We start from the raw sequence: 27,991 nt of genomic DNA, 5'->3' as shown, positions 1-27,991 counted from the left end.
GCACACTTGCCATTAACCCCCAAATCATGAGTTTGGGGGGCAATTCAGAGAGGTAGCACAGCGCATTTATGGCATTTTATAGATGTCCAAATACAACAGAAGTCTGTCCAGTCACCTTCATAGGAGAGAAATATAAAAACTCACCAGAATATTACCCAAAATGTTCTGCATCAGTGCAACATGTAAGACGATAAGGGGTTCCCCCGGCATCGCGTTATGGGTGAAGGTAAAGCACCTCCGGTAAGGGCCGACTCTGCGCTTCATGTCTGTCCAGTTCCTGACAGGATGCACAGCCTCGTACCTGCAGATATATAGCCACGTTGTATCATCATCATTTCAAATGTCTTTCTATCAGTAGAAATATACATTCCCTTCAACAGGTTAATCCCAAAAACAGAGGAGACGGGCCAACAAATTATCTGTGGCTGCTACTTAGCGGTCCCATGAACAGACGGTTTCGACATTCCCACCACATAGTCAACCCCGTGGATATCGTTTAGTTAAGGCAACGGACGTAATTTATTATTTACATTTTTTTACCCAAAAACAGCGCCACTCTCGTTCATGGGCTGTATCTGGAATTGCAGCTCATCCCTATTCAAGTGAATTGAGCTGCGCTGCATTACCAGACAAACCCCGAAAAGTATAAATTCTCTTTTTCATAGTATATCTAGTACAGGGAAAGCTGGGTAGTAACCAATACGTCCGCCATTATGTCTACCACATGGGCGATCATCCAGCACTCCCGATTGGGGTTTTACAAGATTAGATAACACGGCTGCTTTCTTCCAAAGACAGCGCCATACCGGTCTATAGGCTGTGTGCGGTACTGCAGTTCAGCAACCCCAGAAACCGATATAAACTCAAAAACATCTGAAAATTATTTTATAACAACTTGTCATTACGACTAAAAGACGTCAATTTACTGGCGATTTTTTTTATTTTTTATTCTAGAGTGGAATTCTGCTTAGCACTTTCCCAGAGGGATTAATGTTTCAACTTAAAAAAAAAAAAATTGTCCAGATGTTCTGCGTGGCCATCTTCACATCGCGTTTCGGCCTTCCATTGGAGGTATACATCGGGAGGACTCCTGACATATACGTCCGACGGAAGGCTGCAATGTATCTCACTGTATGGCAAACGTCGCCCGGGGACTCCTGCCCTGGGAAATCTACCTAGGGCTGGAGACCCCGAGTAAAGAAAACACCAAGAAACACTCTGGGGAAGCGCCTGATACATGGACAGTGACGGCAGGAGCGTCCCCCGAGCAGAGCGGCTGTGCAGGAAGCTCTAGCGACATATATTTACAGTTATGACACTGGAGCTTCCCGACGTATATGTTTAACATATACGTGTGACTGAGGACTAAGGCTTCGTTCACATCTGCGTCAGGGCTCCATTCTGGCGTTCCATCTGAGCTTCCCGTAAGAACGGAACCCTGACTGAAAACATAGGTTTCCGCTTGCATCACTATTGATTTTAATGGTCACGGATGTCTCCGTTGCGCAAGGGTTCCGTCGTTTTGATGGAATCAATACCGTAGTCGACTGCGCTATTCATTCCGTCAAAACATCAGAAACACTTGCACAATGGAGACAAATGGAAACCATTTGCACCGGCTCCGTCAGTATTGAAATCAATATGGTTTCCGTTTGTTTCAGTCAGGGTTACGTTCTAACGGAAAGCTCCGACGAAACCAACACAGATGTGAACGAAGCCTTACAGTGGCATTCATCACCCAGCGGCTCCTATATTGCGCGGTATAAGTTTTTTTGCAGGGTCACTCAGGATGGAGTAGTCTAGTCTCCTACGCTATTTCATCCTTCAGAAAAAAGGTACGCAGACATTTACCAGCTGTATGGAGGCACGAGGACACTCTGTTAGCCTCCGTTGGGCTAATGGAGCCCTATGGACAGGTTTACACCTCAGTGTGGCCAAGATAAAAAACGAAATTCTGCGCACTTACTCGCTAATCTTCTGCAGGATCTCACAGGGTGACTGCCAGGTTATCCTCTCCAGGTTCAGGAAGCCTATGGAAAACCACTCCGACAACATGCTTTTCAGGATCCCATTCATCTCCTAGAAGAATATGAGGGGGGGGGGGGACGACACCTTTATTACTCTTGATCAGAAGCAAATCTACGTTACTGCAATATATCAGCATTTATCTCCAGTGTCAGTAATGTATTTCTGCAGAAAACATCACTTCATAACAGAGGGAGCCCACGCAGGCACCTGAGGGTCCAAACTATCACTATAAGGCCGGATTCACAAGAGCGTGTTCGGTCCCGGATATACGGTCCGTAGGTCGGCCGCATGTCCCGGACTGAACACAGTGCAGGGAGCCGGGCTACTAGCATCATAGTTATGTATGACGCTAGGAGTCCCTGCCTCGCTGCGGGAAAACTGTCCCGAACTTAAAACATGTTTTCAGTACAGGTCAGTAGTTCCGCGGGGAGGCAGGGACTCCTAGCGTTATAGATAACTATGATGCTAGGAGCCCGGCTCCCTGCAGGGTGTTCGGTCCGGGAAATGCGGCCGACCTACGGACTGAGCACGCTCGTGTGAATCCGGCTTAAAATCCAGCCATGCAGCTTATTCATCTACTTCTTAAAGGGGCTCTCCACCTTTCCAAGAAAAACAATTCGATAAAATCCTTCTTGTGCCCTTATTGATCAGGGGCACAAGAAGGATTTTATCGAATTGGGGTTGTCCCATCAGGTCATATGGATGTCATAGAGGGAGGACCCCTGTCCAGGTTCCCGTATATGAGCCAGAGAGGGCAGTGGCTCCTGGAGAATCCAGCCGTCCATGTGGGCGGCCATTCATCTGAATGCCATGTAATATTACATTTCACAATGAATTGGGAGCGGCGCCGTGCAGAGAGAAAGGTGAAGATGTTGAGGTCCCTTTGCGTCAGGGGTCCCACCACTTGGACCCCCACAGATTAGATAATTGCATATATCATATCAGTAAACTTATTTACACCTATAGTCGAAAATCACCAACGGGGAGGAATAGAAAAAAAATAAATAATTCTACTCAACCATTATCTAGGATTCTAGGAACACAACCAATGTGGCCGCCGTTACAGTTGTCAATGGTCACCCAGCTATTCTAGAATCCTGAAAGGCAAATCAGGCAGCAATGCCATTCAGGACACTAGAAAAGCAGGACGAGATGTAATGGAGGTCATAATATTGGTCGACCAGCTTTCTGGAAACCAGATACAGGTAAGAAAAGTCTGAAAAGATAGAAGAGGACTCGGAGACTGACATTTACTGCCGAGGGAGTCATTCTTCCGATCGCATTAGTGCGTCATTGCGGCTATTCACATTGCTGCCTCCTTACCAGCAGCCATTGTCCTAGAACCGTAACCCCCTCCCCCGTCCTGACGGTAAATCTTACAAGTGCGCGCTCTACTCCAATTATAAAATCAGCTGGAATTTCTGCAGCCGACGATGCAAATGTCATCTCAACGTATTTGTCGGATTTTTGGAGCTATAACATTTTCCCGGGAACCGCGCGCAAAGTAGAATGAGGAGAGGTCAACGACGTCAACCAGGGCACAACGGGCAGTGAAAGATGTCATTTACTGCGGCTTCTTTTATGGAAATGTTTGATTTGCAAAGGGAAATAAAATGAAAATTTAAAAAAAAAGTAGAAAAAAAAAAAGAAGCTCTTTTTACATCTATACAGCGATCGTAAAAGCACCAGCCTAATATTGTGTATTCGCCCTCGTGCCACCGGACCCACGCTGACCAGTCAGGGCATGGACTCCACTAGTCCTCTGAAGGTTCCTGTGATATCTGGCACCGAGACGTTACCAACAGATCCTTTATGTCCTGTAAATTACGCGGTGCGGCCTCCGTGGATCAGACTTGTTTTTCCAGCAGATCTCACAGATGATCGAACGAATTGAGATCTGGGGAATTTGGAGACAAGTCAACGCCTTGAACTCGGTCAAGTTCCTCAAAAGTTTCAATAACAGTTTGCAGTGTGGCATTATGCTGCCGACAGGGGGCACTGGCCATTAGGGAACACCGCGGCCATTAAGGGGGAACTTGTCTGCAGCAATGTTTAGGTCGGTGGTACGTGTCACATCTACATGAATGCCAGGACCCAAGGTTCCCCAGTAGTACATTGTCCAGAATATCACGCTGCCTCTGCTGACTTGTCTTCTTCCCCATAATGCATCCTGGTGCCATCTCTTCCTCAGGTACGTGACACACACGCACCCGGCCGTCCACATGATGTCATTGAAAATCCAATTTATCAGACCAGGCGCTCCATGTTCCAGTTCTGAAGCTCACAAGCCCATTGTAGTTTCTTATCGCAGTGGACAGGGGTCAGCACGGGCGCTCTGACCGTTCTGCGGCTACACAGCGAGCTGCGATGCTCTGCGCGATCTGCCATCTTTCTATCATAGCGAGCAGTAACATCTTCAGCAATTTGCGCTACAGTAGCTCTTCTGTGGGATCGGACCAGACAGCCTAGACTTCACTCAACACGCGCATCAATAAGCCTTGGGCGCCCATGACTGTCGCCGCTTGTCCTTTCCAGGATCACTTTTGGTAGGTACTAATCACTGCATACCGGGAACACCGCACGTTTTGGAGATGCTCTGACCCAGTCATCTAGGGGTTGTCAAAAACAGCACCACTCCGGTCCATTGGTTGTGTCTGGTATTGCATCTGTGCTTCATTGAAATTAATCGGAGCCGCGCTGCAATACCACACACAACCAATACACAGGGGTGGCGCTGTATTTGGAAGAAAGAAGCCATGTTTTTGTACTCCTGGACACCCCCTTTAATTTGTATCCCCCTCAAGTTACGGAGCACCCATGTTATACAAGCCTTTATACACGGAGTACAAACCACCTAGTGAATATTAATTAGGTCTCATGAATATTAATGTGGCGACTTGTTAATTGAGTCAGAAACAGAAACTTTAAAAAGCTGCAACCGAAAATATAATTTTCCATTAATATCTCCCAAAATACTGCAGATACTTCAGCCTGTTTATCAGCCTTTTTGGAGGAGTTTAGATCTCAACACCGAGCCGAGAAAAAATGTTTTCCATTTCATGTGTGCCCGGCCTCAATTAAATCTGAAAAGATTTAATTGTATGTACCTTGGGGTGCTTTCAAATCAAGAGGCTGTGTTCTGAAAAGAGATAAGGGAATGTAAAAAGCCATTTTCCGAATGCAAATGGACAGGGAACAATATAGGAAGGAGATTAGGAGAGTTCAGTAGCGTAAATAGAAAAAAAAAATTACCCATATGCCTATTGCATTCTTACATTGTGCGAAGAATTGAATCAAAATAAAGTACACATAAAACAAGCCGGCAGTCTGCCCGTGTTTTCAATGCATTCACATTTCCTATTAGCTTTACGTGCACCACATTGACCTTGGCAACATTGTATCTTGCTGGGAATAAACACGCTACAGTAAGAACTTCGTTATTCCTAAATATTTAGGATGATGTTGGGTTTGTTTTGTTCCATAGGAAATAAATTCTGCCTACAGATAGAAGAATTTATTCTGTTTTTAGAGGATTTATTAAATTTGTGGAGGGTGCAGGGAGAAAAGAATTGAAATTTTGCACAAAATCTTTTTAAAGTCTGAGTTAGGCTTCGTTCACGTCAGGGTCCCTTTCTGACGTTCAGTCGGAGCTTCCCGTCAGAACGGAACCCTGAATGAAACAAACGGAAACCATAGGTTTCCGTTTGCATCACCATTAATTTCAATGGGGACGGATCAGGTGCAAATGGTTTTCGTTTATCTCAGTTCTGTTGTTTTGACGGAATGAATAGCGCAGTCGACTACGGTATTGATTCCGTCAAAACGACAGAAACCTTGCACAACTGAAACAAAGGAGAAACCATTTGAACCATAATCGTCCCCATTGAAATCAATGGTGATGATAACGGAAAACTATGGTTTACGTTAATTTCAGTCAGGGTCCCGTTCTGACGGGAAGCTCTGACGGAACGCCAGAACGGAACCAACGACATAACCATCGAGAATAGAAGCCCCTACATACCAGAAATCAATGGTGTACCAAGTTTTAAGGACCCCCCACCAAATCCATCTCCTGTCTTATACGGATGAATGTTCTCCTTCCCCTCACCCAAGCTTTATTATGTAAGCACACATACAGCGATTCTGTAAGGCCCCATGCACACGACAGTAGTTTTTATCCGTAATTACGGATGAAATTGCAGACCCATTCATTTCTATAGGCCATGGGCACCTCTTCGTATATTTACGGATGTGTGTCCGGGCTGTAGAAATGATCCGCAAAATATAGAACATGTCCTAATCTTGTCCGCAATTGCCCATAGAAGTCTATGGGCGCTCCCTAAATTGCGGACGGCTACAGATGCCTATCCGTAGTCACCGGATCTGTATTTTTGGACAGTAAAAACCCTTACGGTCATGTGCATGAGGCCTTATATGCTTCTATTATCAGAATTGCCCTATTATGGGAGAGAAGTCCCGACTATTACCTGTAGGGATTGTCACTTCCAGTAACCCATATTATGCCTATAAAGTATAAGATATAGACAGGGGTAAAACAGAAGCATGCTATGCCTGGTATCCCGCTGAAAATGACATTTGGGGGGAGCGTGCTCACTTGGCGGTTTATTATTGACTTTCAAAATATCCTATCAGGGCATGTGGACGACATAAAGAGGGGTCCCCTGCTCCAGATGGGGAGCCGCTCAAAAAGAGCGGCTCCGACAGACCCACCTCGTCCATATACAACATGCTTGACCACTCATTTGGAACGTATGGTTGGCCGCAGCTTCAGCCGGTAAAAACAGCTGATCTCGGAGGGTTTCTGATCTCCGACCTGGGCTTAAAACTAAAAAAGGTGTTTGTCTTCATCGAACCGCCCACTTTTACATGAGGAATGTGCGCTCCCATTTTTAGGATCAGTCGAGATTAGAGAAAGATGGCAACCAGATTCCTGCACTTCCTTTAACCCCTTCCCGACCACCCAGTCTTGACACCAGCCAGTGCAGGTCCGACTGCAGCGACATCTTTTGGCGTCGCTGTAGAATAAGCCGAGAGCTCATTCTCTAAGCAGGAGCGGTTACTAACAGCTCCTGTACTTAGTAGCAGGGGGAGGAACCCTCCAGCTCACCAGTCCCACGTCTGACACTCCAACTTCGCCCGGATCTCCACGACGGTCCACGGTAGGTAACAATGGAAAACAAAGGAAGTTGATCCAGCGCTGTTGTTATGTTTAAAAAGGAATCATGTTCCTAATTTTATTTGATATGAAAAATTTAAGTAGAACGAACAAACAGACGTGGTAACAAGGCAGTTTCAGGTAGGTATTCGGAGCCTACGCGTTTCGAACACTTGTGTTGTTTTTAGTCATGGCTATTATTCCGAATTTCAAATAGCCATGACTAAGGCCCCATGCACACGACAGCAAAAAACCTCAGTCCTCATAAACGGAGCCATTCACTTTCATTGAACACGGACACCTTTCCGTAGCACTACGGAAGAGTGTCAGTGCCATGGAAATGTTCCGGGAATTATGGAACATGTCCGTTCTTTCGCATTTTGCGGGCCGTGCTCCCATACTTTGTATGGGAGCACGGCCCGAAAATGCGGCTGTCAGTCAGCGGGCGGCCGTGCCCGCAATCGCGGGCCGTGATTGCGGGCACGGTCGTGTGCATGGGGCCTAAGAACACAGCAAGAGTTCGAAACGCGTAGGCTTCGAAAACCTACCTGAAACTGCCTTGTTACCACGTCGGTTTGTTTGTTCTATTTTAAAAACACGCTGTAATGACTTGGTAGGGAGACAGACAGGTGAGCCCTAATCTACCCGCCACTCAGTCCCTGCCTACTTGCAACGACCCGTCCTAGGCGACGGGGTACAACTGGGCGACGGTCCCTACGCTCAGTAAGTACACGACAGACAAAATAGGCAAGGGTACACAGAAGCTAGGGAAACGGGGCAGCTGCCCACGGAGACACCGTGAGCAACGAGAGTAGTGAACGAGCCGAGTCAAACCAGGAGTTCACGAGGTACAAAACGCTGAGCAGGAGAGTGGTCAGTAAGCCAAGGATCAGTAGTTCAAGCAGCAGCAGAGCCAGGAAACAAGCAGAGCAGAATCACAGGCAAAGGAGGAACAGGAAAGGCAGGTATAAATAGACAGTGGGTGGGAGCTCGCTCCGTCTGGCCAGGCTGTGATAGGCTTTCCCATTCCTAAGCCTGCCATCCTGAGTGGTGGAAGATGGAGTCAGTCTCACAGACATAGGAGAAGGTGCAGACTGATTACCCACGGGCGTCGACACAGAAGCTGTGTCTGGCAAATCCTTTACACATGCCAAGTTGACTATTAAGAAAGTAATTAGCATATATCTAAAATTGATTGTTTTTCTAAATAAAAACCACTGTTAAAGAGGCTCTGTCACCAGATTTTGCAGCAGATCGGCGCTGCAATGTAGATTAGAGTAACGTGTTGTTTTTTGTTTTTTTTTAAACGAGCATTTTTGGCCAAGTTATGACCATTTTTATATTTATGCAAATGAGGCTTTCTAAAGTACAACTGGGCGTGTTTAAAGTTAAAGTACAACTGGGCGTGTATTATGTGCGTACATCGGGGCGTTTTTACTTCTTTTACTAGCTGGGCATTGTGACTAGAAGTGTATGATGCTGACGAATCAGCATCATCCACTTCTGTTCGTTAACACCCAGCTTCTGGCAGTGCAGACACACAGCGTGTTCTCGAGAGATCACGCTGTGACGTCACTCACAGGTCCTGAATCGTGTCAGACGAGCGAGGACACATCGGCACCAGAGGCTACAGTTGATTCTGCAGCAGCATCGGCGTTTGCAGGTAAGTAGCTACATCGACTTACCTGCAAACGCTGATGCTGCTGCAGAATCAACTATAGCCTCTGGTGCCGATGTGGCCGACACGATGCAGGACCTGGGGCAGGAAGTGAGTGACGTCACAGCGTGATCTCTCGAGAACACGCTGTGTCTGCACTGCCAGAAGCTGGGCGTTCTGAAGAGAAGTGGATGATACTTCTCGTCAGAACGCCCAGCTAGTAAAAGAAGTAAAAACGCCCCGATGTACGCACATAATACACGCCCAGTTGTACTTTTGCAAGCCTCATTTGCATAAATATAAAAATGGTCATAACTTGGCCAAAAATGCTCGTTTAAAAAAAAACAAAAAACGTTCCTCTTATCTACATTGCAGCGCCGATCTGCTGCAAAACGAGATAGGGGTTGCAAAATCTGGTGACAGAGCCTCTTTAACTACATTACACTTATAATCTAGTGACAGAGCCTCTTTAAAGATTTATGGAATTTACATGTATTACAACGCAACGTACCTAATACATAAGATTCTGTATGTTTGGATTCATGTGAAAAATGTTACAAAAGTTCAATAAAAATGGATTAAAAAAAGACAAAAAAACCTTCACATATTAGTTATCTACATGATCGTAATAACCTGATGAATTCATTTAACAGGTTATTTAGTGAGAATTGTGAAAAGCATAAAAAATAAAAACAGTGCCGGAAATCACTTTTTCCCTATATTCGCGCCGCAAAAATAAACTATAGAACTCACACAGTCATTTCCTCGTACCCTTAAACTCCACAGGAAAAAAAATACAGTTTCTCCCATTTAAAACCAGGTCTCATCAACGAAAAAATAAAAAAGTTATGGCCGCTGAAAGGCAAAAACTAAAATGTAGCTGGTTAGGCCTCATGCATATGAGCATATTATTTTCCACCCGTAAATACGGGTCCTCGGTCACACGTATTCGACCCGCATTGCACCAGTATTTATGGACCCGTTTTCACTGCAAAATTGCACTGCAGTAATCGGCAGCCCCTTCTCTCTGTCATTGCAGGATAGAGAGAAGAGAAAGCCCTTTCCGCAGTAAAAGTAACAGAAATTCATACTTACCCGGCCGTTGTCTTGGTGACCTTCTTTCTACATCCAGCCCGACCTCCCTGGATGACGCGGCAGTCCATGTGACCGCTGCAGCCTGTGATTGGCTGCAGCCGTCACATGGACTGAAACGTCATCCCGGGAGGCCGGACTGGAGGAAGAAGCAGGGAGTTCTGGGTAAGTAGGAACTTATATTTTTTTTTTACAGGTTGCTGTATATTGTGATCGGTAGTCACTGTCCAGGGTGCAGAAACAGTTACTGCCGATCGTTTAACTCTCTCAGCACCCTGGACAGTGACTATCTCCTGACGTCGCCTAGCAACGCTCCCGTAATTACGGGAACCCCATTGACTTCTATGGGCTGCCGGTGCCATAATTACGGCCTGAAATAGGACATGTTCTATATTTTTCAACGGAACGGGCATCTTCCCGTAAGCATACAGGGAGGTACCCGTGGCCAATAGAAGTCTATGGGCCCGTAATTACAGGCGTTTTTACGTCCATGTGCATGAGGCCTTATTAAGGGGTTAATAAAAAAAAAAAAAAAGTACTACTGGAGGATGTGGATTATAAAACATACAGAACATATAAATAACAGGATATAAAACACCAGTGAACGGCTTCTCCCCCCGTTCTGCAAAGTCGGAAACATTTCATAGGTGGAGCTTTTCTAATTGCCGTCAAGATAATTGCTGGTAACGAGTCGTCCGTTACAAGAGCGACTTCCGTAACTTTGTCTTGTGCGCAGTTTTGCAGAAGTTGCGCTTAGAAGAAAATAGAAAGAAATGTCTCAAATTCGACGTATGCGATGATTAATTTTTTACGATTTTCTTCGTGGTTTCTGCCAGATCCTTTCCTCGAAAAATTATTACAAAAATAAAAATACAAGTCCTTGAGTCGACCTCTACTGTCATGTGCTAAAAAAAGTTAATTTGCCTAGTAGTAGATGGTAATGTTTCAGTTTTGTAAAGTTTCCGTTTCTTTTCACGGAAACAAAAAGGTACTGTCGACTGCACTAATGTATACGTGAAAAAACGGAAACTTTACGGAATGGAAACAAACTGAATGGAAGCATTACCATTACATTCAATGGTAATGAAAACGGAAGAAATATTTTCCGTTCATCGGTTCCTTTGACGGAAAGGTTGAACAGAACCCACGAACCGAACTCGAACGCTGATGTGAACCGGCCCTTAACGGACGCCTGCGAAATGACATCAGCCAATAATAGTAACTGGCACTGCACTGTAAGGTTTTTTTTGTGAGGGAACAGCAGAGTTGACTATGATATTCCATTCCTCAAAAGAAAAAGGGTATACCGACGTATACCAACCAGCCCAACGGAGGCCAAAAGTAGTCTTCTGGCCTCCGTCAGTCTAAAGGAGCCCTATGAACATGTTTCGCGTGTACGAAAGGCGTACACACAGACGTACATCACAAGTGCGGTGTGAATAGGGCCTAAGGCTTCCTTTCTGCAGGTGAAATGATCAGTTGCCAAGATAGCGGATTATTGGGTTCCAGCGGTGGACCTGCCGGAAGTGGGTAACTATAGGGGGCTCTCTGCTGTCATGTAAATTATGCCGGTTTCACACAGCAGAAAGACTCGGTACTCCCCCCCCCCCCCCCCTCTCATACGAACTTTAGGCTATGTTCACACGGGGTATTTTGCCGAGTTTTTTGAAGCGGAAACCGCGTCGCAAAACTCGGCAAAAACGGCCCGAGAACGCCTCCCATTGATTTCAATGGGAGGCGTCGGCGTCTTTTTCCCGCGAGCAGTAAAACTGCCTCGCGGGAAAAAGAAGCGACATGCCCTATCTTCGGGCGCTTCCGCCTCTGACCTCCCATTGACTTCAATGGGAGGCAGGAGAAAGCGTATTTCTCGCTGTTTTATGCCCGCGGCGCTCAATGGCCGCGGGCGAAAAACGGCGCGATAATCGCTGCGAAAATCGGCGTGCAGGGAGAGGAATATCTGCCTCAAAGTTCCAAACGGAATTTTGAGGCAGATATTCCTCCCCCAAAATACTCCGTGTGAACATAGCCTTACATTACAGGTTTACATTAGTCCTGTTCCCAATTGAAAGTTCGCTACAATTGTATTGAGTCAAGACAATCCTGTCAGCCAAATACATCACGAGAACAAAACTCTTTGATCGTTTGCTACAATGTATCAGTCTAGAGTCCAAACTGTTTTGTCTAGACTGGATACAATTGTAACAAAACCTCTGCTTTGGGAAGTATTAGGGCCTGTTCACACTGAGGTTTTTTTTGCAGGCAGAAAAATTCTTTCAGTGGTTTTTGTGGCGTTTTTCGGCCTCGGCCATTGAGCGCCGCGGGAAAAAAAAACACGCAATGAAACACACTGCCTCCCAGTGATTTCAATAGGTCAGAGATGGAACCGCGGGAAGAAAGAGCGTGTCGCTTTCTTTTCCCACGAGCGGGAAAAAAAAAAAAAAAAACACCTCCACCTCCTATTGGAGTCAATGAGATGCGGTTTCTAGCGTTTTTTTGGGCGCCGATTCCAATACGGGCTTCACGTCAAAATCAGCGCCCAAAAAAAAAAAACTCAGTGTGAACTGACCCTTGGGTTTGTATAGAGTTTTCAGCACCTGGATGTAAGGCCTCATTTACACGAGCGTAATATACGCGCGTGCGACGCGCGTGCTTTTCACGCGTGTCGTACGCACCTATATTACTCTATGGGGCAGTGCAGACAATGCGTGAATTTTGCGCAGCGCGAGTGCGTTGCGTAAAACTCACGACATGTTCTATAATCGTGCGTTTTTCGCGAATCAAGCACCTATTGAAGTCAATGGGTGCGTGAAAACGACGCATGCCGCACGGAAGCACTTCCGTGCGAACTGCGTGATTCGCGCAAGAGCTGTCAAACTGAATGTAAACAGAAAAGCACCACGTGCTTTTCTCTTTACAAACATCCAAACGGAGTGTCAAATTAGAGATGAGCGCACCGAACTTCACCGGGTTCGACCGAACTCGTTTCGTCCGACCCCGGCAAAAAATTTTCCGGTACGCGACGTCAGGAGACAGTCACTGTCCACGGTGCTGAAAGAGTTAAACTGGTTCCGTACCATGGACAGTGACTTCCGATCACAATATACATGAACGTGTAAAAAAAAAAAAAAGAAGTTCTGACTTACCGATAACTCCCGGCTTCTTCCTCCAGTCTGACCTCCCGGGATGACAATTCAGTCCAAGTGACAGCTGCAGCCAATCACAGGCCAAGCACAGGCTGCAGCCAATCACAGGCTGCAGCGGTCACATGGACTGCCGCGTCATCCAGGGAGGTGGGGCCGGATGACGAGAGGGACGCGTCACCAAGGCAACGGCCGGGAGACCGGACTGGAGGAAGCAGGAAGTTCTTGGTAAGTATGAACGTCTTTTTTTTATTCACAGGTTGGTGTATATTGTGATCGGAATTCACTGTCGAGGGTGCTGAAAGAGTTACTGCCGATCAGTTAACTCTTTCAGCACCCTGGACAGTGACTGACGTCGACTAGCCTCATCTCTATGATGGCGGCTGTGCGAAAATCACGCAGCCGCGCATCATACACTGATGACACACGGAGCTGTCAAGTGACTTTTGCGCACGCAAAACGCTGCGTTTTTTGGCGTGCGCAAAACGCACACGCTCGTGTAAATGAGGCCTAAGGCGGTGGTCACACATTTATGTTTCTGCACCTAAATCCTCATCCAATGCAAGTGAATGGGGTACTTTATACCCCATTCACACACAGCGGAAAACTAAGAGTGGATTTTCGTTTGCGTTGCGGAAAAAAATAAAAGATGACATGCTCATTACTTCCATGGATTCCGCACGGAAATGCCACGGATCAGCCCCATTGACTAACCATGGAGCTAATCCACGTGCGGATCCACTGGCAAATGTGCGAGCCTCGAATTTCTGCTGCGGATTCTTAAAATCTTGAACGTGTGTTCACATTCGCTGACAGCAAGCAGACATCTCGAGCAAATAAAACACAAGGTATATTAGAAAGTTGCAGGACGTTTCATTATACCATGATCGGGCATTAACCCCTTAATCGTGGCCCGCTCCAGGCTGCCGCTACACAGGTATATAACACGGACTCCTGTATATGCAGAATAACCCTAATTTTTAAAACTTTTTTTTTTTTCCCATTCCAGAACGTTCTATATTTATGGAAAGCAAGAACACGAATTTCACGGAAACTCTTGCTCGGAGTATTTTGCCATTATCAGGATTAAATGGCTCTTTAGAAGTCGCCTGCTGTGTTATAAAGTGCAGCTCATGTGAAGGTGAATATTAGACGGAGCGCCGAACTGCGACCAACAGGTCACAATGACCTTTAATGCTCCATTTACTGCAACATCCAACTCACAAAAACTGTTTAAAATGATCATTAAATACGAAGCCGCCGGAACGCACAACGCAACGTGTAAGAAGCGAAATAACGAAGGACTTCTATATACACAACCTGCCGCTAAGAAATCTAATTCACAGCACGAGCATTACCATCCTGGACCTCCGGGGGTGCCATCTAACAGGGGGCACTACATATAAAGGGGAGCTCCGCTATTATAGCACATGGAAATCAGAGGGGTAAACGTCCCTCTATAATCCACCGCCAAGAGCGCCACTTGCTCTGAAGGACTAAATATATATATATATATACACACATGGACGTCCATTGACTTCAATAGATGACAAGTAATGCTACAAGGGGTTGTTCTAGTTGGAGTACTGGGGGGGGTTGGGGGGTCTAAAAGAAAAACAAAACTTTTTCCTGTTTAAATTTCAGAAGTGCCCGTGTGAGCCGCTTCGTTTCTGTTCGGCTTTTTCCGGAAAGCCGATACAGCGGTGTATGGGCTCATAGACTTTCTATTGAGCCTGTACTCCGATACATTGATTTCCGGGAAAAAGTCGAACAGAAACGAAGCGGCTCACACGGGCACTTCTGCCGCTTCGTTTTAGCGATTGGTGGGGGTCTCAGGGCTAGGACCCCCACCAATCAAACGCTCTGACATGTCACTATGACATGCCAGAAATTTGTCAAGGCTGTTCTCCGTGCTGCTGGCCTCCTGGGATGACGTGTTATCCCATGTGACTGCTGTAGCCAATCACGGACCTTAGCGGTCACAGCGTCATCACAGCAGGGATGCGTCGCTATGGCAATGCCAGTGAGGTTAGTATTTACTTTTTGTCTTTTTCTGCTCTGCTTTCCGCAGTGTTGATTCCGGACGAAAATTGACACCACAATTAGGTGCGGCCTTTTGGACGGAATTCCCTGCGGGTTCTCGGTCGGATACGCTGCATATTTTGCCCGCCGCATATCGGACCTGTGTACACGGGATGTATAAGTCTGGAAATCAGGTTCATGTTTACGGATTACAGCTGATCACGGAGGGTCCCGGCAGCGTCATCATTGCAGGACCCTTCTTATGAAACCGGATTGGCCCAAGGGTCACCCCTTTGAGGTTTAGGCTGTGTTCACATTTGCATCAGAGCCGCCGTCGCAGATTCCGCGGAATCTGACGGACCCTCAACGTGGCCAGTTGGATGCGGCTGGTGTCACAGAACCGTTAATAAGACGTGAACGCGCCTGCGCCAATTCAACCAAATAGAAAGGAAAAAAGCCTCTTACCCTAAGATGCGGAGCGTCTGCCACCTTAGCGGTCACCCCCTCTACTATGTCAGATCTAAGGTCCACCAGAAACTTCATGCCCCCCTCCATCCTACTAATATGGCTGAAGAGCACCTTGTACTGGGGGGTGAGGTGGTACCTGAGCCGGTCCTCCACCTGCAGCACCGTGCCCAGGTCCCTCTTCTGCTGCGCCTGCACCAACTTGCTGCTGAGCTCTGCCACCTGGGCATGATCCACCCCATAGTCCGCAGCCAGCTGCCCCAGCAGTGCCACCCTCTCCCCCTTCTCCAGGGACCTGTAGTAATGCATGAAGTGCAAGCTCTGCGGCTCAGGGTGTGGGGGGCTCTTCTCTTTGGTCTCATAGGGTGGCAGAGGGGGCACAGACTTGCTCAGGACGTCTTCCATGGTTGCAGGCATTGAGCTGAGCTGTCTGGAGGAGGTTACTATGGGGTATAAGGGGTAGTGCTGGCACAGTGCTCCTCCTGTAATCAGACAGCGGGCAACACACGCCACACGCTGCAGCCGCCGGGGCCTCAGGAAGGGCGCCAATCGCATGATCCGAGGGCGCACAGGGATCGTCCCCACGTAAGATAGTACAGTCTAGTGGACTGAAGGACCTGCGATGATGTCACGATCAGGTGATTAGTCACATGAGTGGGAGGAGTCAGAATGTGCGGCCAAGAGCTTCATGTAGTAAATGTCAGCATGAGCCCGTAATAGATACAGAAAAACACATCTACGCACACAGCTCTGCTATATATATATATACTTTATACACACTCAGCTCTGCTATATACTTTATCTACTTTATACACACTGAGCTTTGCTATGTATACTTTATATACACTCAGCTCTACTTTATACACTCAGCTCTGCTATATATATATACTTTATACACACTCAGCTCTGCTATGTACACTTTATACACACTCAGCTCTGCTATGTACACTTTATCCACACTCAGCTCTACTTTATACACACTCAGCTCTACTTTATACACACTCAGCTCTGCTATACACACCTTATACACACTCAGCTCTACTTTATACACACTCAGCTCTGCTATGTACACTTTATACACACTCAGCTCTGCTATGTACACTTTATCCACACTCAGCTCTACTTTATACACACTCAGCTCTGCTATACACACCTTATACACACTCAGCTCTACTTTATACACACTCAGCTCTGCTATGTACACTTTATACACACTCAGCTCTAATTTATACACACAGCTCTGCTATATATATATACTTTATACACACTCAGCTCTACTTTATACACACTCAGCTCTGCTATATATATATATATATGTATGTATATATATATATATATACACTCAGCTCTGCTATGTATACTTTATACACACTCAGCTCTACTTTATACACACTCAGCTCTGCTATGTACACTTTATACACACTCAGCTCTAATTTATACACACAGTTCTGCTATATATATATATATACTTTATACACACTCAGCTCTACTATGTATACTTTATACACACTCAGCTCTACTTTATACACACTCAGCTCTACTTTATACACACTCAGCTCTGCTATGTACACTTTATACACACTCAGCTCTAATTTATACACACAGCTCTGCTATATATATATATATACTTTATACACACTCAGCTCTACTATGTATACTTTATACACACTCAGCTCTACTTTATACACACTCGGCTCTGCTATATATATATACTTTATACACACTCAGCTCTACTTTATACACACTCAGCTCTGCTATGTACACTTTATACACACTCAGCTCTAATTTATACACACAGCTCTGCTATATATATATATATATACTTTATACACACTCAGCTCTACTATGTATACTTTATACACACTCAGCTCTACTTTATACACACTCGGCTCTGCTATATATATATACTTTATACACACTCAGCTATACTTTATACACACACAGCTCTGCTATATATATATATATATACTTTATACACACTCAGCTCTACTTTATACACACACAGCTCTGCTATATATATATATATACTTTATACACACTCAGCTCTACTTTATACACACACAGCTCTGCTATATATATACTTTATACACACACAGCTCTGCTATATATATATATATATACTTTATACACACTCAGCTCTACTTTATACACACACAGCTCTGCTATATATATATATATATACTTTATACACACTCAGCTCTACTTTATACACACACAGCTCTGCTATATATATACTTTATACACACACAGCTCTGCTATATATATACTTTACAAACACTCAGCTCTGCACTATAGGCTTTACACACACAGCCCTGAGATATATATATATATATTGACTCCATTGAAAAACAGCTCCAATAACGTCCGTAAAATACGCTTCGAAAAACACGAGTTGCTATAAAAACGTCTGAAAATCAGGAGCTGTTTTCGCCTGAAAACAGCTCCGTATTTTCAGACGTATTTTGCTAAGTCTGTGAACATACCCTAAGAAAAACCCCTTAGATACAAATTCCGATAATCCAGTACAGATCTGCATGACTGAACCAATTATAAGCCAAAATGATAGCGGCATATTTTGTATTAGCATTTTCTCTGCCTTCCTTGGGGCTGTGCAAGTAAATTTTTGGATACTCTTCTACAGCCGTCCAATAATCCAGAATATTTAAAGTGTAGCTAAACGTTCGACAAACTTCTGACATGTCATAGTGACATGTCAGAAGTTTGGATTGATGGGGGTCCGAGCACTGAGACCCCACCAATCGCTAGAACGAAGCAGCTGAAGGGCTTGTGTGAGCGCTCAGCTGCTTTGTTTCTTTCGGCTTTTTCCGGAAAGCCGATGTACCGGAGTACGGACTCATAGACTTTCTATTGAGTCCGTACACCGATACGTTTAGCTACACTTTAATAATGTAGCACACACCAGGTCCCATTAATGCCAGATTAAAGGAATTTCATTGTGTATCTATTGTAGGGCCAGTATAGGATATGGAGCGGCTGTTTATATCCTATGGAGTGTGACTACACGAGCGCGGCCAGTTCTCCAGCAAGAATGAGGATCGGGAACCCCTTATTCTCAGGATCTGTGGTATTCTGACTTCAGGTTTTATAGCAGAAAATCCCTTTAAGAATAGTGTCGCCCTTTAAATGCCTCTAATATGGAGCATCGAGATCATCACTTTTTCTTATAGGTTTATGGTATATGTTTTTATTTTATGTATTTTTTTTTGTCCTTCTGTAGATCAGTATTAGCCATTGCCTTTCGCCTACTTGGCAGATCGTACCGCTAGGGCAAAGGTGACAATAATGTGACTTGATTACGAACAGTGAGATATTTTAGGCAGATGACTTGTTGGCGTCAGCACGGTAAGCCTGGACGGAGGTAATACGTAAATGTCATTAAAGGGGTAGCCCCAGTTATTACAATATTGGAATATGAATCCTTTATAAAACAAAAATCATGAAATGCCGGAATTCTGACTGCAGTACGTACCTCACCATTTTGAAAATGAGGACCTTACAATCACCCGAATTATGTGTGTGATCATCTTGTAGTACGGCACAGCCATCAGCTCGTTCAAGTGCAGGGGTGCAGCAAGAATCCATGGGACCCAATAGCGAAATTTAAGCTGTCGGCAGAACACTCCTTCGGCCGTCAACTATTTTTCCTGACTTCCCCATAAACATCAGCCGAGCGTCCATTTTTCAATGAGGACAGGGGAATAAGCCACTGCAGGACACCTCTGACAGTGGCTTATCAACCGAGGGAACAAGCAAATTCCAGGGCCGTGTTCCGGGAAATGTCCTCCGCAGTTCATCCGTATGTAATCCGCAAAATGCGGATAAAAAAAAAAAGCCTAGGTAAAACAGGATGACGACAGAACTCATTCCCGGTCGTCGCCTAGCAACACTTCCGCAAATCCGCAAACTGCGGTTGACACACGGAGGTGTACCCGCATTTTCCACGGGCCCATTGACTTCTATGGGCATGTCCGCATCGAATTTGCGGGCCGTAATAAGACATGTCCTGAGTTTGTGCGGCACGGATTTGCGGACATGCGGGGACCCGTGAAAACACGGATAGTGTGTATGGGCCCATAGAAATGAATGGGTCCGCAATTCTGGCGTGGATTTGCGGGGGAATTGCGGACGCAAAAACACGTTCGTGTGCATGGGGCCTTAGGCCTTGTGCACACAGTGCGGATTTTGCATGTATTTTTTAAAGGATAACTAAACGTTCAACAAACTTCTTACATGTCAGAAGTTTTGATTGATGGGGAACCGAGCACTGAGACCCCCACCGATCGCTAAAACGAAGAGGCAGAAGCGCTCGTGTGAGCTGCTTAATTTCTGTTTTACTTTTTTCGGAAAGCCGATGTAGCGCTGCATGGCAGACTTTCTATTGAGTCCGTACACCGCTACATCGATTTCCGAAAACAGCCGAACAGAAACTAAGCGGCTCTCAACACCACTACTGCCGCATTTTTTTAGCGATTGGTAGGGGGCTCAGTGCTCGGACCCCCACCGATCAAAACTTCTGACATGTCTCAATAACATGTCATTAGTTTGTTGTGTGTTTAGTTACCCTTTAAGCCAAAACCAGGAACGGAACCTACACAGAAGAAACATATAAAGGAAGGATAGAACTGCTCTCCTGGACCCAATTCTGGTTTTGACTTGCATTCAAAATCTGCAGCAAATCTGAACTGTGTGAACAAGGCCTTAGAATGGGACTCTGCTCCATTGAAAGGCTTATGATTATTATTATTATTATTGTCTCCATTCTATGCCTTGTGTCTTTTATGCCTATGGTCAAGTGTCATTTTTGCAGACACAAATATTTTTTGGAGATAGAACTACAGCATAACTGTAGTTTCAGGACAGAATTCGGCATTTTGTTGTTCTGCCTCTTCAGAAAACCGGGAGCCACGGTTCCCTTGCACCACGGACACCACCGGCGGCTGACGGAACCCATTGACTTTAATGTGTTCCGTCGAGGTGTCCATGCTTTTACCGGAAACAATAGCGCAGCCTTCAATGTGAACGAGGTTTAAGTTAAAGTCATATCGCTACAATGTTTCCTGCTACTTATATGTCGTGTCCTGGAATATGTCACCATTTAAGAGAAGATAAATCGATGTAGACAGTAAGGGTATGTTCACACGACAGCGCAAAATACGTCTGAAATTACGGCGCTGTTTTCAGGCGAAAAGAGCTCCTGAATTTCAGACATAATTGCTCGTACTCGCGTTTTTCGCAGCGTCCATTACGGACGTAATTGGAGCTGTTTTTCAATGGAGTCAATGAAAAACGGCTCCAATTACGTCCCAAGAAGTGACAGGCACTTCTTTGAGGCGGGCGTCTTATTACGCACCGTATTTTGACAGCGGCGCGTAAAATAAAAGCCCGTCACAGAAGAGTCGTAAGACCCATTGAATTCAATGGGCAGATGTTTGCAGACGGTTTGGAGCCACATTTCCGGGCGTAATTCGAGGAGTAAAACGCCTAAATAGGGCGTGTGAACATAACCTAAGGCCTCATGCACACGACCGTAGCCGTGTGCACGGCCGTGATTTTCGGGTCGGCCGGCTGCGGACTGTCAGCCGCGGGCCGCCCGCAAATCGTAGGACATGCACATGGCCGCCGTCATTGTTTTCAATGAGCCCGGACCGCAGAAGATGTCCGTAATAGGACATGCCCGTTCTTTCTGCGGTGCGGGTTCCCGGGCCATGCACGGACCGTAAAAACTACGGTCGTGTGCATGGCCCCACAGAAAAGAATGGGGCCGCAATTCTCCCGTGGATTTTCGGGGGAATTGCGGCCGCAAAAACACGTTCGTGTGCATGGGGCCTAACAGTCCATTATGGAAACCTGTAAAGTGAAGGAAAGTGGAGATATAAATAATAGGATTTTTTTCCAACGTTTGTCAGTATCCGGCGTCTACTTTCCCCGTTGTTCTTTTCATGCTGGAACAACTTGTTTACTATCATTTTTCTTTAATTTCCACTAACTCTGCCGCCCGTGTCCTTTGTTTTGATCATCCTGACATTTGTTAGGAACAAAATTGTCAACAGGATCCAATAACCGGGGCAATTTAGCAGAGCGTTGTTCCCCGCACACTCCTCAAACAACTGTCATTTTCTAAAATAGTCTTATTATAAGTCGCTTTGCAATAAACTGCCTGTCTTCATATCTCCCGGAGAATGCCGCCCGGTCTGCGCTGACGTTCTTTGTTCCTTCTGTTGAATCTCTCCTGGCAGAACGTTCAGTCCGTATTATGGCAAAATGCACCATAAAAGCCCCTGACTCAGTTTGTAGCCCATAAATACTTTCTACTTTGCACAAATGTTCAATTTTTACGACGTTTCAAATATAAATTCATTCTTGAGCTTCCAACTGAGCAAATGACATCCACCAGATCCGCAGCCAAAATCATACTGGCGGCAGTTTTTCAGCGTTTTGGGTTGTCTGCCCTATGCTAGTTTATAAATAGAGCTTATAAATGTAATAGAGGGGGGGTCCTCTGCTCAGGATACCTCCTTATTAGCCCGAGCAGGGACCCGCAGCTCTCATTCACGCATCACTAAGATGGACCATGTAATTCTTTATGCGCCCTGTAGTGTCGCTAGTGAGCTGATTGCAGGAGAAGTCGGCAGTGGGACCCCCACAAGATCAGCTCGTTGTATTGTGATAAAGGGTTTTCCATACTGGACCCCATGAAATAAAAATGACAAACTAAGTTTTCCCACTTTTAAGGACTGCATTATTACAAAAATTGGGTTTTGCTACTGAGCCGTATGTTCCAGAGAAACATAGTAAAGGGGTCAAATTAATCCCAAAAAGTTCTGATTAAGATTGCATTTACATGAGAATTTTTTGGCCATGTGGTAAAAAATGCATAAAAAATCACAGCAAAAATGCAAGTGGTTATAGCGCCAATTGCCGCATTTTTTGCATGTGCCGTTTTTCACAGGTGAATCACATTTATTTTACAAGTTTCGTATGTGGAAACTGCACAGAAGAAAACCGCGTGGCAAACTGCAGCAACTCACGATAAAACCGCATGGCAAACTGCAGCAACTCATGAAAACCGCATGGCAAACTGCAGCAACTCATGAAAAACCTGCATGGCAAACTGCAGCAACTCACGGTAAAACCACATGGCAAACTGCAGCAACTCATGAAAACCGCATGGCAAACTGCAGCAACTCATGGTAAAACCGCATGCCAAACTGCAGCAACTCATGAAAACCGCATGGCAAACTGCAGCAACTCATGAAAAACCTGCATGGCAAACTGCAGCAACTCACGGTAAAACCGCATGGCAAACTGCAGCAACTCATGAAAACCGCATGGCAAACTGCAGCAACTCACGATAAAACCGCATGGCAAACTGCAGCAACTCATGAAAACCGCATGGCAAACTGCAGCAACTCATGAAAAACCTGCATGGCAAACTGCAGCAACTCACTGTAAAACCGCATGGCAAACTGCAGCAACTCATGAAAAACCTGCATGGCAAACTGCAGCAACTCACGGTAAAACCGCATGGCAAACTGCAGCAACTCATGAAAACCGCATGGCAAACTGCAGCAACTCACGGTAAAACCGCATGCCAAACTGCAGCAACTCATGAAAACCGCATGGCAAACTGCAGCAACTCATGAAAAACCTGCATGGCAAACTGCAGCAACTCACGGTAAAACCGCATGGCAAACTGCAGCAACTCATGAAAACCGCATGGCAAACTGCAGCAACTCACGATAAAACCGCATGGCAAACTGCAGCAACTCATGAAAACCGCATGGCAAACTGCAGCAACTCATGAAAAACCTGCATGGCAAACTGCAGCAACTCACGGTAAAACCGCATGGCAAACTGCAGCAACTCATGAAAACCGCATGGCAAACTGCAGCAACTCATGGTAAAACCGCATGCCAAACTGCAGCAACTCATGAAAACCGCATGGCAAACTGCAGCAACTCACGGTAAAACCGCATGGCAAACTGCAGCAACTCATGAAAACGGCATGGCAAACTGCAGCAACTCATGGTAAAACCGCATGCCAAACTGCAGCAACTCATGAAAACCGCATGGCAAACTGCAGCAACTCACGGTAAAACCGCATGCCAAACTGCAGCAACTCATGAAAACCGCATGGCAAACTGCAGCAACTCATGAAAAACCTGCATGGCAAACTGCAGCAACTCACGGTAAAACCGCATGGCAAACTGCAGCAACTCATGAAAACCGCATGGCAAACTGCAGCAACTCACGATAAAACCGCATGGCAAACTGCAGCAACTCATGAAAACCGCATGGCAAACTGCAGCAACTCATGAAAAACCTGCATGGCAAACTGCAGCAACTCACGGTAAAACTGCATGGCAAACTGCAGCAACTCATGAAAACCGCATGGCAAACTGCAGCAACTCATGGTAAAACCGCATGCCAAACTGCAGCAACTCATGAAAAACCTGCATGGCAAACTGCAGCAACTCACGGTAAAACCGCATGGCAAACTGCAGCAACTCATGAAAACCGCATGGCAAACTGCAGCAACTCACGATAAAACCGCATGGCAAACTGCAGCAACTCATGAAAACCGCATGGCAAACTGCAGCAACTCATGAAAAACCTGCATGGCAAACTGCAGCAAATCACGAAAAACTGCATGGCAAACTGCAGCTCATGGAAAACCTGCATGGCAAACTGCAGCAACTCACGGTAAAACCGCATGGCAAACTGCATCAACTCACGGTAAAACCGCATGGCAAACTGCAGCAACTCATGAAAACCGCATGGCAAACTGCAGCCACTCACGGTAAAACCGCATGCCAAACTGCAGCAACTCATGAAAACGGCATGGCAAACTGCAGCAACTCATGAAAAACCTGCATGGCAAACTGCAGCAACTCACGGTAAAACCGCATGGCAAACTGCAGCAACTCATGAAAACCGCATGGCAAACTGCAGCAACTCACGATAAAACCGCATGGCAAACTGCAGCAACTCATGAAAACCGCATGGCAAACTGCAGCAACTCATGAAAAACCTGCATGGCAAACTGCAGCAACTCACGGTAAAACCACATGGCAAACTGCAGCAACTCATGAAAAACCTGCATGGCAAACTGCAGCAACTCACGGTAAAACCGCATGGCAAACTGCAGCAACTCATGAAAACCGCATGGCAAACTGCAGCAACTCACGATAAAACCGCATGGCAAACTGCAGCAACTCATGAAAACCGCATGGCAAACTGCAGCAACTCATGAAAAACCTGCATGGCAAACTGCAGCAACTCACGGTAAAACTGCATGGCAAACTGCAGCAACTCATGAAAACCGCATGGCAAACTGCAGCAACTCATGGTAAAACCGCATGCCAAACTGCAGCAACTCATGAAAAACCTGCATGGCAAACTGCAGCAACTCACGGTAAAACCGCATGGCAAACTGCAGCAACTCATGAAAACCGCATGGCAAACTGCAGCAACTCACGATAAAACCGCATGGCAAACTGCAGCAACTCATGAAAACCGCATGGCAAACTGCAGCAACTCATGAAAAACCTGCATGGCAAACTGCAGCAAATCACGAAAAACTGCATGGCAAACTGCAGCTCATGGAAAACCTGCATGGCAAACTGCAGCAACTCACGGTAAAACCGCATGGCAAACTGCATCAACTCACGGTAAAACCGCATGGCAAACTGCAGCAACTCATGAAAACCGCATGGCAAACTGCAGCCACTCACGGTAAAACCGCATGCCAAACTGCAGCAACTCATGAAAACGGCATGGCAAACTGCAGCAACTCATGAAAAACCTGCATGGCAAACTGCAGCAACTCACGGTAAAACCGCATGGCAAACTGCAGCAACTCATGAAAACCGCATGGCAAACTGCAGCAACTCACGATAAAACCGCATGGCAAACTGCAGCAACTCATGAAAACCGCATGGCAAACTGCAGCAACTCACGAAAAAAACCACATGCGATTTTTGCTGAGGTTATTATCACGCGGTCAATAACGTCTCATGTAAATACACCCTTTGACTGCCTGACCTTGTAGAGCCCTAGGGTATGTGCACACTGGTCTGATAGGCTGAATAAAAGTACGCAGCACATCCAACCTAGAACTGACAGGGAATTGTCGTGCCGATTTTCGTCCAGAATCGTTACGGAAAACAGTTTTTCTGCCGCAAAAATCACAACATTTGCTATTTGTTGCAGCTTTTACCTCCCATTGAATTGAATTAGAAAAACTGCAACAAAAGTGCAACGATTCCGCAGCATAATTGACATGACGCCGTTAAGTTATGAACGGTTTCTCAGTGGATCTCGATCTCTCTCTTCTCCCCCCCCCCCCCCCCATTGAAGTCTATGGGTCGAGTTTCACGCAACAGACACATGCTCGGTGAACAAACACGGACGTGTGAACAGCGCCTTTGATTTGCATTGGTCAGCGTGCTGTCAGTAATTTCAACAGACGCCACACGGACGTGAAATCGGTGGGAACAAGGCCTTATGGGGTTTAACGGAGAACAGGAAGCGTCTGACCACATTCTTCCTGTCAAGAAATGAACATGCAGTCGGTTTGGGAGAAAAGTCGCTTAATCACAAATTATAACTATTATTGGAAAGGTTGGAGCCGGCGATCATTAGCGCAGTGGAATATCTTCATTCTATTAATCTGACTAATTTGCAGGAGATTAGTTTTTCACATCATTTAAATTACAATGTGTGTTCCAATCATCCTTAACGACTATAAAACGCCATTATATTTCACCCTATTCATGAAATGGAGGGCGGCGGATTATTACAGACACTGAAAAGGAACTATCGTATGCCGCAAAGTCATAAATACATATAGCAAAATATATAAAGTTCAAATCAAAACCTGCCTGTGCTGAGAACGCTTCGTGTCGATCACCGGGTGTTGTGTCACGCCCTCAGATTGTATTATTAGAAGGCCAGATTCAGACGGGCGTGGCGCATCTCGAACGTGAAAAACGGGCGTTTTTCACGTCCGAGTTGCATCCGTTCTCTGCGCTGCGTGACGCGTTATCCTGCATCCCCCATAAACTAGAGTCTGGAGGGGTGCGTGAAGCTTATTTTCGGCCGTTTTTCGGGCCATAAACGGCCGAAAAATCGGAAGCAGAACGGGCCGTTTTTTTACACGGCCGTTTTGAAAAACATAAAAAAAACACGCTCGCGAAAAAGAAGTGCCTGTCACTTCTTGAGACTTTTTGGAGCTGTTTTTCTTTCACTCTATAGAAAAACAGCTCCAAAAACGGACGTAAAAAAACGCCACGAAAAACGTCTCCGTATTTTCAGACGTCTTTTGCTAAGCGTGTGAACATACCCTTAGGCTTTATTCAGACGAACGGGAAAAACATCCGTGCAACGCGCTTGATTTGCACGCGCGTTGCACGGACCTATATTAGTCTATGGGGCCGTGCGGACATGTGCGGGATTTTTACTCAGTGTGAGGCCGCTGAAAAAAAGTCACGACATGTCCATTCTTTCGGCGTTTTGCGCAAATCACACACCCATTGAAGTCAATGGGTGCGTGAAAACCACGCATGCCGCACGGAACCACTTCCGTGCGAACTGCGTGATTCGCGCAACAGCAATCAAAAGGATGAATGAAAACAGAAAAGCACCACGTGCTTTTCTGTTTACAAACATCCAAATGGAGTGTCATAATGATGGCGGCTGCGCGAAAAGCACGCAGCCGTGCATCATATGCTGATGCCACACGGAGCTGTTAAGTGGTTTTTGCGCACGCAAAACGCCGCGTTTTTGCGTGCGCAAAAACGCCACGCTCGTGTGAATGAGGCCTTATACAGGACCAGCAAAGTAAATTGGCTTCCAAGTAATCTCATCTACACGTTGCAAAAAAAAATTCCGCACTCAAATTGACCTGCAGTGCGGATTTTAAAATTAGCCTGTCAATTTAAATCGCGTTTCCGTCTCAGAATTGTATCTGACAAGTCTATAAAAAAAAAAGGCACCAAAATTTGCACCATAAAATCTGCACCTGTTTCTGCGTCAAAATTTAAAAACCGCATCTAAAAACACAAAAATAATAAGTGTAGGAATTTTTACGCATCTGCCCATTGAAATTAATGGGCAGATGTTTGGAGGCGTTCTGGTTCCGAAAAACGGCCGAAAATAAGCCGTGTGAACATACCCTTAGGCCTTGTTGACAAGGCGCAAAATTCACGGCCGAAAAGCACATTGCAAAACTGTGGTCATTTGCGGTAAAAACGCCAATTTTCTTTTTTGCGTTTTTACAGCGCAGCCAAAAACGTCTCTTACGTTACTTCTTATGTATTTTTTTGTTCAATGTTGCGGACATTCGATTCGAGTCTCTGTATATACTATGTAAGGAAACAAATGGTTCAA

General features: G+C 45.7%; 2 protein-coding genes across 3 annotated transcripts in view; one reads left to right on the top strand and one right to left on the bottom strand.

Annotated features, from left to right (window-relative positions):
* MLYCD (malonyl-CoA decarboxylase) overlaps window positions 1–16,199 on the bottom strand; it is a 33,549-nt gene extending 17,350 nt beyond the window's left edge. The window contains exons 1-3 of the mRNA XM_075838470.1: window positions 15,581–16,199; window positions 1,967–2,079; window positions 145–301 (exon numbers count right to left, since the gene is read on the bottom strand). Of these exons, the coding sequence (XP_075694585.1) occupies window positions 145–301; window positions 1,967–2,079; window positions 15,581–16,135 (825 nt within the window). The 5' untranslated portion in view covers window positions 16,136–16,199. The remainder of the gene's footprint in view (window positions 1–144; window positions 302–1,966; window positions 2,080–15,580) is intronic.
* Window positions 16,069–27,991, top strand: part of LOC142661166 (DNA topoisomerase 1-like) — a 90,643-nt gene continuing 78,720 nt past the window's right edge. Inside the window, exons 1-2 of one of the 2 annotated variants that reach the window (XM_075838466.1) lie at window positions 18,556–18,665; window positions 18,819–18,943. The gene's annotated coding sequence lies outside the window, so the exon portion shown is untranslated. Of the gene's footprint in view, window positions 16,219–18,555; window positions 18,666–18,818; window positions 18,944–27,991 lie in introns of those variants that run through there. The other variant, XM_075838467.1, reaches the window with a different exon arrangement.

Source organism: Rhinoderma darwinii, chromosome 9 (genome assembly GCF_050947455.1).
Source record: "Rhinoderma darwinii isolate aRhiDar2 chromosome 9, aRhiDar2.hap1, whole genome shotgun sequence".
NCBI lineage: Eukaryota > Metazoa > Chordata > Amphibia > Anura > Rhinodermatidae > Rhinoderma > Rhinoderma darwinii.
Note: the sequence above shows the minus strand (reverse complement) of the source record. Positions and strands in the feature narration are given on the sequence as shown.